Source organism: Centropristis striata, chromosome 5 (assembly GCF_030273125.1).
Source record: "Centropristis striata isolate RG_2023a ecotype Rhode Island chromosome 5, C.striata_1.0, whole genome shotgun sequence".
Lineage (NCBI taxonomy): Eukaryota > Metazoa > Chordata > Actinopteri > Perciformes > Serranidae > Centropristis > Centropristis striata.
In genome coordinates, this window is record NC_081521.1 from 33,404,374 (window position 1) to 33,418,788 (window position 14,415).

Consider the following 14,415-nt stretch of genomic DNA (forward strand, 5'->3'; position numbering starts at 1 on the left):
AGCTTCTCACCCATAGCGAACATCTACAGCCACAGCACGAGGTTCCCTCAGGCCATTGTTGACCAACACAGTCCGGTAGGCCCCGTTGAGTTTCGACACTTCGATGGTGTCCCGGCCTTTGTCACACCAGTACAAGTTCCCGCCAACCCAGTCCACTGCCAAGCCATCTGGGTTACTCAGAGAGGTCCGGTGCAGAACCTGCAACACCAGCGGGTCACAGGATTAGACAATGAGCTAGTTTCCAGTTTCACACTCACACAAATGACATAAAATGAGGTCAATATACTGTGGTATAGTGATAATCTTGAAGATTTTCATTTAAATAAATCGTCTGTTGAGTCACTATCGGTTGCTGAATGAGGTAACAGAAGGGTGATTGAGTCCATGGCCAACTGATGAATTGCATTTGTCTGTGGCAACATTCCCAGACAGAAATCACAAGCAGTGCAACGTTAGTGACATGTTTTCCATCACCCAGCAGTGGCTGCTCCGCCAGAGAGGGTAAATGGAGCTGGCACAACATAGTCACTCTTCAACTCACTTGTGTGTGAAGTGACATACAGTTTTTTGCCGGTTTCTGCTAGCGTTGCGAGTTAATGGTTATAGTTGTTATTATTATGGACTGAGGGCAGATGTGGCTCTGGTTTTCTTGGACTTGTAGGTACTGCTAAAGATTATAATACAAAACCTCTATGTAGTAAGGTACATAAAACACACCTGTGTCACATTTTCAATTCTAAAACTGATCAAAATTATACGATAATGTGAATAAAATCAATGATGTGGTGATCCTCACTCAATGGCGTAGCCGTCAGTGCTGAACAAAAAAACATGTTTAAATGAAAGGCTGAATCAAATTATGACCTTAAAATGGAAAGTCTACTCGAGTTGGAGAATTGGTACACCCCTAGCCTTCAGTGGCACCACGAAACAAAACCTTTAGATTGGACATTTACTGTGCTGGCCAGCTGAAAGACTCTGTGATTTCCTCACTGACCTCTATGTTGCTGCCGTTCATCAGCATGCGTCGGATCATGCTGCCCTGAGTGGTCACATCTGTCCAGTAGATCATCTGTTCTGCATAGTGGAAGTCCAGTGCCACTGCATTATTCAGACCCTGAAGCAGAGGCAGGTACAGTATTAGCAGGTGAAGGGAGCATTAACAATAACAATTTTTAACTTGAACTGAAATCTGAGTGTGTCTCACCTGTTTTATAAGTGTGTAGTTGGATCCGTCCAGATTGAGTTTTCTCAGGTAGTACCGGTTAGCAAAGATCAAGTAGGGCTCCTCTTCTACACACAAATACCAGACAGAATAGATTTGCGTCAGGATTAATTAGGCTTTGAGCAACCAGCAAAAATGCAAAACTTAGACAAGGCCTTACCTGATGTGGACTTGCAGATGGTGGGGTCATTGGGGCTGAGCTCAAAGCCATCCACGCAGAGACAGTGGAAGCTGCCGTGTGTGTTGATGCAGCGCTGAGAACAGGGGTAGGTTGTTGTGCACTCGTCTATATCCACACACGTCTTCCCATCGCGCTTCAACTGGAAACCAGGATGACACCTGCACTGAAGGGGCCAAGAGGAGCACAGTAGAGATGTCAAAATCTCACTGCCTACAGGTTCTGCCATTTCTCACTTTAAGTCTGGACCAATTACAAGAACCTGCCGCTGCCTGTCTCAAAGCATCTGTCAGTCAACGTGATATGTTTTTCCTTTCACCAATTTTTTTTTTTTTTTTGCCCAATTCCTGTGTTGAGTGGTACTAATATCCGAACACTGTCACAAAATCCAGTTGCTGCTGACAGATAAGCTGCATAAATAGCTACAGTACGAATCTCATTTGCAAAATACTCCTATAACAGAAAGCACGGGTAAAAAATAAGCTGACATCCAATATGTTTGTCAAACAAGTGGCAGGAACATCATCTTACCACAAGGCATGGCAAAAACACGTATTCATTACTAGTCAAAATCAGCTTAAACTGTCACTTCTCATAAGCACATCTGTGGTTTAAACAAACTCCAGCACACACTATCACACTTCTAGATTCTACTCATTCACTGTTATTTGAGAATTAAATGTGCAAACACTGACTCCTGCATAAAAGTGAATGCTTTTGGTGGACAAATCATTCCTCATAATTTTCAAATAAGGCTCTGACCACAGACATGAGAGTTCACACAGAGTTCAAGCTGTTCTAAGACTGGCCTCCTACTTTCAAGGAAGAGAGCCAAAACATGTTTTTGCCTTACATAACCGCATGCCTGAAGTGAGTGGTTCCCAACCTTTTTACTTCAGGTCCTCCTTAACTAACCATTAATAGAATACACCCCCTGATTTGTCTGTGAGGTCGCTGTGGCCAATTAAAGTCAGTGAGTTCACAAAGTAATTCGATTCGCTTTAGTTAAATAAATAAAAACTTGGAGAGAAAAAAAGGCATTAAAACAACCAATTAGACGGCTCACCTTGAAGCCAATCTTGAGGTCATCACAGAGCTGCGAGCAACCACTCAGCTTACTGTGGAGACATTCGTTGATGAAGCAGTTGAGCTCATCGGAGCCGTCACCGCAGTCGTCATTGCGATCACACAGCAGAGTCTCATTCAAACACTTCCCGTTACGGCACATGAAGGCTGACTCATTACACGTCCTCTCTGAAATCAGAGACAAATGGCAAGTTACATTAGTGTCACTTTGGAACAGGAGGAAGCTACGGCCTTCCTGAACCTAGTTTGTGTGCGAATCTGGGATTTGCTTTCACTTTCATTGAGCCGGGGAGGAGTGGCCAAGTTTGAAAGTTGTGTTAACAAACAGTGAGCAACAATCCCTGCATAGTAGGCCTTTAGAATGTAACCATTATGATTTCAATGTTTTGCAATATCAAATTTGAATATACTGCTTGAGAAATGCTTGATTTTCAACATAATCTGGTGTTTCATTGACAAAATCAAAAATGAAACAAGCCCTTCGTCATATTTTATTTAGTCTCCTGGCATCTGCTAGATAAATCCTGTTAATCCCTTATTCTGGAACTTGGCAAGCATTAAATTATCATGATTAAAACAGCTGGTAAGATCAAAAATGTGTGTGTATGTATAAATGAAATCTTTAAATTACATTTTTAGTAACAGTTTGATGAGTGGAGGTTTTTTTTTAAGATACCTTGAAAGTGCTTGAATTTTTACTCTTAAAAAGCTGTAAGAACCCTGTGTACAACTTCCCTGCTCAAACTCTGTCTTCCTTCTGTCCTCCAGGGTTTTCAGCTGATATCCCTCAAGTTCCTGTTTCAATGTTGTGAGCTGCAGCATACATGGTTGCAGCTATTGTGAATTGCCGCTTTTTTGTTTTGTGTTTTTTTTAAAGGTGAATAAAATCCCTACCTGAGTCAGTGCAGCGAGGGTTCTTGGGAGCTTCATCAGAGCCATCCTGACAGTCAAACTCTCCGTCACACTCCCATTTTTTCTGGTTGAGGCAGCGACCGTTGGCACAGCGGAACTCCTCAGGGCCACATGTTGGGTATTCTACACCGGAACAAGAGTATGTTTGTCATCAACCTCAACCCCAGCTCATGGTAGAAAACATAATATTAATCATGAATCACATTCTGTCCCAACCAGAACTGCTTAATTTTCCGCACAGTCTTCCTTAAATTTCCCTTCCAGGTCATACTCACCACATTCTGGGGATTCATCTGAGCCATCGGAGCAGTCGATGTCATGATCGCACACAAAGTGCTTGGGGATACACTGTCTGTTCTGGCACATGAACTCATTCTCATCACAAGTGTTGTTTGTGTACACTGGAAGTGGAAAAGAATACGCTTTGGTTAATGGATATTAAACTGCGTTGGGAGACTTTCAGCTTTTTTCTCTTTAATCACAACACAAAGAGGACACATTTTTTCCATTAGGATGTTTTGTAACAGTGCCACTCACTGCAGCCAGCTTTGACACTCTCATCAGCTCCATCAGGACAGTCTTTGTCTCCATCACACTTCCAGCGTTGAGGCACACACATGTGGGAGCCGGGACACTGGAAAGCCTCAGGGCTACAGGTCTTGGATTCTGTGACGACATTGTGGGAAAGTTATGATGACATAACATCAAGAAAAATCACACATGGAGTTAAATGCCTTCACTGGGCGTGGGAGAAAGTACTTCTACATCAGTGAGTGCATGTAATAGGTCACTTACTGCATTTCTGGTCCTCATCAGAACCGTCACCACAGTCATCAGAGCCGTCACACACCCAGTGGCTGGAAATGCAGCGGTGGTTCCCACATTCAAACTGGGTGGATGTACAAAATTTGTCTGCAAAGAAGGGCAAAGAGAGCTCAGCATTTTGGAGGAATTATTTAATTTACCAAAACCACAAGTTTTATCCATCTGCAGTGGGAAGAAGTGGGAAAAAATGAAAAAGAAAAAGATTTTTATTTGTGCTTTCAGAAAAAAACAAGGGAACTTGCAGACTGACCACAGTGTGTCTCATCAGCTCCTTTCTCACAGTCATTCTCCTTATCGCAGGTCCAGCTCATAGGAATGCAGCGACCGCTGGGACAAGCAAAGAAGTTGACTGGACATTTAAGCTTCCTTTTATCTGCAAGCGAAACAGAAAAAAACACAATGTAGAATCAATGGCAGTTTAATAAAAGCCAAAAGCATTTTAAAAGGGAAAACAAAGCACCCAACCTGGGCAGTTTCTCTCGTCTGAAAAGTCTCCACAGTCGTTGTTGCCGTCACACACCCATGAGGGCAGATAACACAAAGTAGTTTTCTCACAGCTCTGGAAGGATGCTCCTTTCACTCCCAGGCGGAAGAAACGGGCGCAATCGGTGGCTTCTAAGAATGGAAAAAGGTTTTAAAAACAACTTTAAAGAAATATTAACTTATCAAGTAAGCTCATTTTCCATTTTCCATGCCATGCTTGTTAAAGCTCAGCTATCTACTTTCCTATTGTTTAATCCTATTGTAGTAGATTACTTACGGCAGTTCATTTCATCGCTAGCATCCTCACAGTTGACCACCTGGTCACAGCGACTGAAGTTGGAGATACAGCTTCCATCTTTGCATTGGAACTCACCAACTTTGCACAGAGTCACTGCAGGATGCAAGAGACAATTTGATCAGATAACTAACAACATTTGCAGTGTTGTGTGGGCACAACAGTTAAAAATCTGATACCAAGCCAACATGGGTTCTCTTTGGGCATCTATGAATAGCTTAACTTCTTATTTGTGCAGCTACAGAGTGGAAATAAATTGCTTACTGTTGCAGGGCAGTTCATCTGAGTGGTCACCACAGTCATCCGTGCCATCACACCAGAACTGGTGGCCGATGCAGCGGCCATTCATGCAGCGCCTATAGCCTTTCTTACAAATTCGATTAGCTGTGGAGGAGCAGCAGTTGATTAGAGGTAATGGAAATGCAGAGTGCTTTTTTGCATTTCTTAACTACAGCCTAATCTACCAAATTACTATTTTATAAATAAAACTGATAAGCCTTACTACATATTCAGTATCAAGCATACTCAATTTCCCTCTTTCCCACCGCTTAGCTCAAAAAGGTCCATTTCTTTCTATGTAGTCATTTTATCCTTTGCTATTTTATAGGCACATATTAACCGTCCCCCTCCTCTAACTTAATCACTTAATAATAATATATTGTATTTTTGCACTTATTCTAAATGGCTTTGAATATAAGGAATTATCTGCAAATGATAATAAAAATATAAATGATGACCTGTGACAGCTCATTGTTCACTAACTAATAGCCCCATCATTTTTATTTTATTTTTTTGTAACTCACCGCAATAGGACTGCTTCTCATCAGACTTGTCCTTGCAGTGTGCCATGCCGTCACAGGTCAGGCTGTAGTTGATACAGTCGCCGTTTCCACACTCAAAGTCATCCACACTTCCACATGACACATTCAGAGCTGGTGAGGTAGAAACATGTGAATTCAGTATCTGCTGTCGTCAGTAATCAAGAGGAAAACTGAAAACAATTGAAGTCTTTTTCTTACAAGAGCAGGTGTTGTCATCCAGGAGTTGTCGGTCTCCTCGGCAGCTGCAGTTGACCCGTCCATCGGATGTGGGCAAACACAGGTCTTGGCAACCTCCATTATTTGTTCGGCAAGGAGAGAACTCACCTGAAAAAGGTATACCACAAGACGGTTAGTTGGGTTGTCATGTTGACTGTATATGTTGTTTTTTTTACATGCTTGACTGTAAGGTGCGTACCATGATTAACCCTAAAAGTTTTCTTCTGCTTTCTTAACTCCACATTTGTACATTTGTTTTTACTGTTTTTTGTATGTTTTTCTATTTTCTATTTAAGCTGCTGTTTGTTGACTGAAGTATTTGCCTGAATCTATATCTATATTTTAGTACTTTGTTTGTTCTTATGCACCAATTCACCACAACAAATTTGTTGTATATGAAAACCTACTTGGCCGTAAAATGCATTCTCATTCTGATAATAGCCCAATTATTCTATATATTTCCTATTGCAATACTGTACAGGACAACACTTTCATCACATCCATCAAGTAACTCTTTATTCTTCTTTTTCTCCACGAGAATGAAACATTGCCTTTTATTTTCATCAACAGAGATCTTCATTTTAACCTGACCAGTCTACTCCCCTTCACACTACCCGTGTTAAAACACATCACATCACCACAGTGATTACAGTTAATTCTCAATAGGACATGGATATCTGTGCCAAATTTAATGGCAATCAAGCCAATAATGTTGAGCTATATCAGTAGAACTGGCATCCCTTAAGCCCTATAAAAATACCACAACCAGCCTTTTGGAAAAAAAACAAGTTTTAATACCACCAACGTCACTTGCTGTTACTATGGAGCAACCTTTACAAACTTTACAGTGACTTCAGTGAAAAATACTTACAGCTGTTGGTGTCATTAGCCACAGCCACGATGCCCATTGGCTGCTGAGGGATGTCAGCACGGAGCACTTTCATATCTCCTCCTGTGTATTTGTCAGCCCTCAGGACGGCCCTCCTCACCCAATCAGTCCAGAAGATGTAGTCTCCGTACACAGCGAGGCCGAACGGATGCACAGGCTCATTCTTCAACAAGACCTGAAGCAGAAAAAAATCAAGCATCATTTCACAGAAGTGTAAGTCAATGCCTAATGTAGCTAGAGGAAAAATTAAAGGGCTGTCTTACATAACGGCTGCTTCCATCGTATTCGCATCGTTCAATCTTGTCCAGTGTGGCGTCGGAGAAGTAGAGTTTTTCAGCGCGATGATCTATGGCCAGGCCATTGGGAGTTTTAATGTCACTGCCAATGATCACGAGCACATTGGCTCCATTCAGAGAGGCCCTCATGATGCTGGGAGCCTGTTCATTCCAGTTGGTCCAGAACATGAGGCTGTAGGGGAGCAAACACAGGGTAAGCATAATGATGTGCATTTGAAGCTCCCAAAATGTCTAAACATCACGGTTGACTGAACTAAAATAAATCTACTGTTCAAAAGAAAGGGGGGGGAAAAAAAGAAAGAAACAGTATTGGAACTGGGCCCTGACACAGTGCAGAGCACCAAGTTTTTGATATTAATGACTCACTCCTGACACTCGTCCAGCACAAAGGCTCTGGGGTGGTCTTCTCCAGACATAGTGACCACAGTGTTGCGGTTATAGGCCACAGAGCGGCTCTGGTCCACAGTGTGGCGAGTGATGGTGGAGGTTGTGTAACTGGTCCAGTAGAGTGTATCCCAGCCTCGGTGGTATGCCAGGCCCTCAACTGACCCTACATCTGTGGAGCAGAGCAGGAAGAAGTTGGCGCTGTGTAAATATTTTGGACCCATGGACCCATAGTTTTTCATACAATAGTTCTTTTGTTGTCATCCAGCCAAATGCTGTTAGAAGCAAAACGCTTGAGAAGAACAAACTCTTTTTATTTCACTATAAAAAAATATCAACCCTCGGGGGTGCTAGCAGGAGCTTTAATGAGGACCTCAGTGAGAATTCAACAAATCATTAATCACTGTCATACTTTAACAAGTTGGCCCCTTGGTTAACTCAGTGAGACGTTATTAAAGAGGCAGCTGTGGTAAATGCTTTTAAGGTTATCCCCATCTTCTCACATCAGCTCATGAAGGGTGAAACACTGTTAGGATGAAGGACAAGGTTGAAAAGAAAAGTGAAAAAGAAGGAGTGAAATGGAAGTGGTTGCACACAGAACCGAGTATGTGCCACGCCTGCTGTTCCTGGAGAGAGTTTAAAGAGTCTGTATCATCCTGTCATTTCATGGCTGGCTGCCTGCACATACAAATACAGCTCCCTGTGGACACTCATTCATGGTGACTTCTTGTTCTGGGAAGAAAACTGCCACTGGAACAGCTTGAGTCACTTTAGGGACACAGGCCAGGGTGAAGAAGTCAGCCGTGAATGTCAAAGATAGAGCAGCTGCTCTCGATACCCACCGTCTTTTTGTCCTGCGACGCCCCACTCACAGTCCATACATAGTACAGTTGTAATATTTTTAACTGTGGTGCCTACTTGACAGTCAACATAATGGAAACTGTGCTGCAGCCTTACGGGCTCCAAGGTGTGCATCCATCTGTTCTTGGACACACTAGCAACCACATTTATGACCACTTACCTCAAACAATAAAAACCTGAACACAACTGTTTGCTCTCGGCTGAAAGTCAATAATTGCCATTTAATAGATGTTTCAAATGAGTGACAAAGTGTCATAATCAACCTTATACAGGACAATTTTAAGGCTGACTAGCTGGTGAAGCAAACTAAATGCTACTAAAAGGCCAGTTTAGGGTCAAATACAGAGTGACGCACAGAAACTCTTTTTCCATACGAAACAAAAAGATCATAAAAAAGCAGAAGTGATAAAAAGGTGAACTTGGGCAGCTAATTGCATGGGTTAAGAGAAGATCACATACTCAACAGGGATACATAAAGTAGGTGCAAGCCAGCATTATGTAATAAGAAAAAAGCACAGTCTCCCCTCCCCTTGCCTTGATCAGCTCAGCCCCTGGTTACTGTGCAAACAGAGGTGAAAAACCTGTGAAGAAGATATTTGCCACTCAGAACAGTGTCTCTGACTGTCACAGGAGTAGTATAGAACACCAAGTGACACCTGAGAAGTACTATTATTTTGCTGCTGTTCTTTTTAATACAACTCATTACTTATTTTCTCCTTCATGTGAATCATACAGTAACTCCTCTGCGGGTGACGTCTACAAGGTCTCAAGTCTCTGGGGAGCTCCTAAATGGACAAGATGCCAACTGCCTCGGTGACCACTTAGCATCAAGTAGCATCGACTGCTTTTAAAGTGGAATGTCTGTTAGCAACCACTGGGATGAATTTGTCCACTGTTGCCTGGCTTCAAGAAATCAATACAGCCATAAGTAACTGCTGCACTGACATCTCTCCGGTTTTCCTTTTCCTTTTTCCGTGGATTATAAAGGACATGCTGATGCAGCCAAGGAAAAGCTAGCGTGCAAGGACTGCTCTTTAAGGTCATGTTTACAATTTTGGATAACAGCACATTTTAACAGAAGGTATTCTCAGACTTGATTCTTTTTGTGACATATACAGTACAAGTAGTTGTACTTTCTTCAAACAGCAGGGAAACAGCTAAGATGACACAGTGGAAGAAACATTTTTAGAGGGATTAAACCGGAAAATAGCAGGAGGATTTTACCACTTGACCATCTCTGGGCATATTTACAACACCACAGAGATTTAAAATAAACTGGAAAATGCTTTCTATTCCCTTTCCCTGAGGGCACAGTTTATGAATGTCTTTTGAATCTACCGCTCAGCTAATTGGCATCATTGTGAGAGTGCTAGCTGACTTAATGGAATGTGGTCATACCTTTGATTAATACAATTTAAGACATGAACCGGAGCCAGCAGATGCATCACTAACACTGCATAAACATGCTGCTCTGATGCTTAACATTAACAGGCCATTAGATTAATTACTCAGCAGACTTTTACTGTTAATGCATGGAGACTCTGGGGCAGCAAGTAAACAGCAGCGGCCTCAGCCAATTGTATAAGACAAATGACACTATTATTAAGGTCTTGGTGCCCATCCTGGATGGACTAATTCTGGTGACTGGTCTGGTGGGCCAAACCCTGGTCATCACCATTCTTACTGGCAGGAGGAGGAAAGGGAGCCAACCCCCGCATGGTACAGACACCCTGCTGCTGGCTCTGAGTGCTGCTGACCTGCTGCTGCTGTTCTGCCTGCCTTTCCACACCTCTGCAATCACCCTGGGCTTCTGGCCTTTTGGCAGCTTCCTGTGCAAAGCCATCAGCTTCCTGGGCGTGGCCTGCTCATCTGCTTCAGTTTTTACCTTGGCAGCACTGGCTGTGACGCGTTACATCACTGTAGTACACCCCACCTGGGCGTACCGATCGAGGATGCACAGACGCATAAAGCTGACAGTAGCTATGCTCTGGGTCCCTGCTTCGGCCTTGGCAGCGCCACAGTTTGCCATCCGTACAGTTACCTCCTCCAGCTCAGAGTACTGTTTCGCCTTCCTGTCTACCTTCAGCCAGCTGGTCTACAGCATCGCCCTCTTCCTGTTCGGCTTCGCTCTACCACTGGGCATCATTGTGCTCATGTATACCAAGATCTACTGTTTTCTTCGACATGCACGGCTGCTGGGGAACGCTCCCCAGCTGGAGCGCTACCAGAGCCAGGTCACTCATACTTCAGCTCTCCTGGTCCTGGTCTTCACTCTCCTCTGGCTGCCCTCCTATGCCCTCATGTTCTCCTTCATTGGAGGAACCATAACAGGCTCACCTGGCTATAACACCATTGCGATCCTGGCCAGACTGTTGGCATCCTCAGTAGCAGTGGTAAACCCTGTACTATACGGCTTTATGTCACAGAAGTTTAGACGAGACTTACTGGAGCTGGGGAGAGGACGCTGGGCATGGTGTAAAGGCTGTCTGATTAGCTGTCCTGATGTGATGGGCAGGGACCTGGTACAGCCTTTTGAGCTTGACACAACCTCAGAAAGAGGCCAGAACTGACTCTTCTACCAAAAAAAAAATACGACTACCTCATTTCTCACTTCATGCTAAACTATCTATTTATATATCCCTATATGGAAATGTATGTATGATTACTTAAGTGATGTTAAAGAACCTGCCAAATGACCACTTGTAACTCTCCCCGTGTTACCTTTAATTCTTGAAGGAAGCTTTTTTTTTTTACTGCTTTTGTGCAGTATACCTTTAAATGCAATTAAGCATTATGTACGGAAACAGGTATAACCTTTGGACAGCAGAATGTAGTAAAGCAGTAACACAATGTGAACATATAATCACATTATGATTCTACTAAAAGTTAATACATGATAATATTGATTGATAAGTCTTGTCTAGAACTAATACATTCATCTAACCTGAGCTGTAAAGTGTAATTATCCTTCAACTTGAATAAATTCTGTAGTTGGTGTGTGAAAAACTGGCCATCATTTTCTGAATCTGTCCAAAATAACATCAATAAACACAGCAACCCCAGGCGCTTTACTTGTTTTCCAGCTCTGAACTACCCTTGCTAAGAACAGCTTTGGGTTCAGGGCTTTTAACTGTAATGCTTTTTTGGATGTAGTTCAACAACCTTCTCTTGAATCATTTAAAGAGAGTGGGATTTAAAAGACACTTTAGCGTTGAAACAAGCAAAAAGTGTGTGTGTGGGTGTGTGTGTCTGTGTGTGTGTGTGAGTGTGTGTGTGTGTCCTCTTCAAGTGGGAGCCCTAAGTGATGTCAATCTCCTCTAGTTGAGAAGCTGCAGCTGTGTGTACATGCAGTGGATCCTCCTGGGTGCTTGTGTTGTCAAAATGCGTGATGATGGCTGTTTATAGTGTCGAGGAGACGAGGGACAACATTCAATTATTAATGGACAGGATAAAAGAAACGGCAACACAGCTGAAACATACAGTATGTAGACAGACGGAGCGGAGGGAAAGGTTTGGGTGAGTGATGCAGAGTTTTGTGGATGTTTTGAATAGAATGACATGTGATTGATGACTCTCTACTTACTGTCCACCACAATCTTGCGGTCCGTGCCATCGTCATTAATCTGCTGGATGTTGCCAAAGTGGATGTCGCTGAAGAAGATGCGGTTGGCTCCCTTCCCTCCACCGCCATGGTAGTCGTAGCTGAGGGCGATGACGTTCTTCATGTGGTCAGGGTCCTCAAACGGCTTTATTGGCGCATTGAGGTTCGTCTCATCGGACAGGTGGATGCTCTTTAGAATAGTTCGCTCCGAGTAGAGCAGGTATCCATCGTAGTCACGGCAGCCACGGTTGTCCTCTGCCAGCATGCCGTGAGCACAGGCGCAGGTGCGCTGCCCATTGCCACGGAAAAGACACAGCTGCTCACAGCCGCCGTTGTTGTCTTTACAGACATTGGTGCCTGGGGAGAGTGCAACACGTTTATGAGGCATGTTGTTAAAACATATAATGAGCCTTGTTAAACACAATTTCGATTCCTGGGGTGGGTGTTGATTATGTTGGGTGGTTCAAGTTTTTATCATTGTGTGTGTGAGGGCTTGTTTTTGCATACACGTGAGGACACATGCAAGGCAGCCTATTGTTCTTGTGAGGACATTAGCAAGAAGTTTCCATTAAAGTGAATTTTGAAATGCTGCATTAAAGAAAATGCAAATTAGGGACGTTTCCATCTACTGGTTTAGAGCGAATAAACAAGCTGCATAAGCGTACTTTGGTCAGAAGATGGCAGTGTAATGTGTTGCTCTAGGCAGTAAACAGTAGAAGAAGTACAGAGAGAAAAAAATAGCAAGAAAAAAAGAGGTTGCTAATCGGACAATTTTGGCCACCCACGAGAGAAAATGGTGAGAAGTCTTCAGGAATTGGATTCAATTGAGCAACTTGTAATTGTTCTTTCATGTCAGAGTGGAAACAGCTGATCAGGCATGTGATTTAATGTTTTTTACGTCAGAATGTATTCAGAAAAAGCATTTCCATCTCCAGTGTAGTGCATTAACTTAAAAAAAAAAACCAACAAAAAGAAAACGCAAAAAGCAATTTTCGCAAGTCTTATCAATTTTTGGTGTTTTGGTGTTTCTCATGCAAATCTTCAAAATATGTATAGAAATTTGTCGAACAAATGCCTATGTTTTGTCAAACTTCATAGCAAAAAGCATTTTTAGGGTTTATGGTTATGTGTAGGAGTGTGAGTGTTGTGTGTGTTCCTACCCTGCTGCCTGGCCCTGTTGAAAACCTTTATGTCTTTCAGCTGTACACCAATGCCAGTCCTGAGCTGCACAGCATCGGTAGCATTGTCTTTGCTGCCTCTCTTAATGGAGCCATTAGCATGAGTCCTAAACAAAAAGAAAGCAAAACTGTTAGTTAATTAACAGCACGATACAACATGAAACCTTCTGCATGACTCAAAGACAGATAACAGAGCATGGAAAAAGATGGTTCAGTGGTTGGCTAAACTAATTAATTAGCTTCTGAACCGACCTGTCACTCCAATAAATGAATTCCTCAAAAACAGACACAGCAAACATGTCCATGTTGTTGTTGGCCAGCACCAGCTCCCTGTTCTCGCCGGTCTCCAGGTTGATACGCTCAATCTTGTCTGTTCTGGCATCACACCAATACAGCATACCGCCCTGCAGAGACAAAACAGGAATAAAAGAGCTTTATAACAATAAGTCAAGTGCTAAATATCACAGGGATGCACTGAACCTCTGCTTTGAACTAAAATCACTAAAAATGATAAATAATTCATGTTTCATAAAAGAAAAGCTGATCAATGGTCCAGTCAGTGTATTTGTTCTCATTAGCAAGAAAAATACAATAACAATGGCTATTGATGATAAGAAAAAATGCAATGTTTTGAAAGGTCGACTGTGATGTGATTTTTTTTCTGTGGTCCACACCTCGTAGTCGATGGAGATTCCATTTGGCCAACTGATGCTCACGTTGACCAGGACCAACCTCTGGGTGCCATCCAACCTGGAGCGCTCAATGCGAGGATACTGACCCCACTCAGTCCAGAACAAATACCTGCACAGAGTGAGATACACATAATTATTTAAAAGTGCATTTTAGGAGAGTTTAGAGATATAATAGCACATCTAAAACTAAACCGTTAGATCAGGGAGAGAAGGAGAGAGGGATGAATAAATTAGACCTCAGCCTCATTGTTTTGGAAATAAAAACCAAAAGTTTTTGCCCACTGATAGCCAAACACTGTTAACGATACTCTTTAGCTACTACAACACACAAAGTGGGTTTTTATTCAATCCCAATTCCAAGAAAGTTGGGAAATTGTTTTTACTGTTGAGATGCTGTCTCGATCTTATAAAAACTTGTCCCTTGGGGATAGGCAAGGTTAAAAAAAAGTATATGTAAATGTATAGAATAATAA

General features: G+C 42.6%; 2 protein-coding genes across 3 annotated transcripts in view; one reads left to right on the forward strand and one right to left on the reverse strand.

The window, feature by feature from the left end:
• lrp1ab (low density lipoprotein receptor-related protein 1Ab) overlaps window positions 1–14,415 on the reverse strand; it is a 102,211-nt gene that overhangs the window by 20,030 nt on the left and 67,766 nt on the right. For both annotated transcript variants that reach the window (XM_059334206.1, XM_059334207.1), the window contains exons 38-59: window positions 13,925–14,051; window positions 13,503–13,654; window positions 13,233–13,357; window positions 12,055–12,429; window positions 7,593–7,782; window positions 7,194–7,398; window positions 6,913–7,105; window positions 6,024–6,149; window positions 5,808–5,936; window positions 5,269–5,388; window positions 4,987–5,100; window positions 4,692–4,841; window positions 4,477–4,599; window positions 4,197–4,313; window positions 3,939–4,067; window positions 3,677–3,802; window positions 3,384–3,524; window positions 2,470–2,657; window positions 1,386–1,569; window positions 1,208–1,293; window positions 998–1,117; window positions 11–198 (exon numbers count right to left, since the gene is read on the reverse strand). In XM_059334206.1, the coding sequence (XP_059190189.1) occupies window positions 11–198; window positions 998–1,117; window positions 1,208–1,293; window positions 1,386–1,569; window positions 2,470–2,657; window positions 3,384–3,524; window positions 3,677–3,802; window positions 3,939–4,067; window positions 4,197–4,313; window positions 4,477–4,599; window positions 4,692–4,841; window positions 4,987–5,100; window positions 5,269–5,388; window positions 5,808–5,936; window positions 6,024–6,149; window positions 6,913–7,105; window positions 7,194–7,398; window positions 7,593–7,782; window positions 12,055–12,429; window positions 13,233–13,357; window positions 13,503–13,654; window positions 13,925–14,051 (3,408 nt within the window). The remainder of the gene's footprint in view (window positions 1–10; window positions 199–997; window positions 1,118–1,207; window positions 1,294–1,385; window positions 1,570–2,469; window positions 2,658–3,383; window positions 3,525–3,676; window positions 3,803–3,938; window positions 4,068–4,196; window positions 4,314–4,476; window positions 4,600–4,691; window positions 4,842–4,986; window positions 5,101–5,268; window positions 5,389–5,807; window positions 5,937–6,023; window positions 6,150–6,912; window positions 7,106–7,193; window positions 7,399–7,592; window positions 7,783–12,054; window positions 12,430–13,232; window positions 13,358–13,502; window positions 13,655–13,924; window positions 14,052–14,415) is intronic.
• On the forward strand, window positions 10,004–11,389 carry LOC131972375 (galanin receptor type 1-like). Its single transcript, XM_059334208.1, has one exon. It carries the CDS (start codon window positions 10,004–10,006, stop codon window positions 11,039–11,041), a length of 1,038 nt encoding a protein of 345 aa, XP_059190191.1. The 3' UTR covers window positions 11,042–11,389.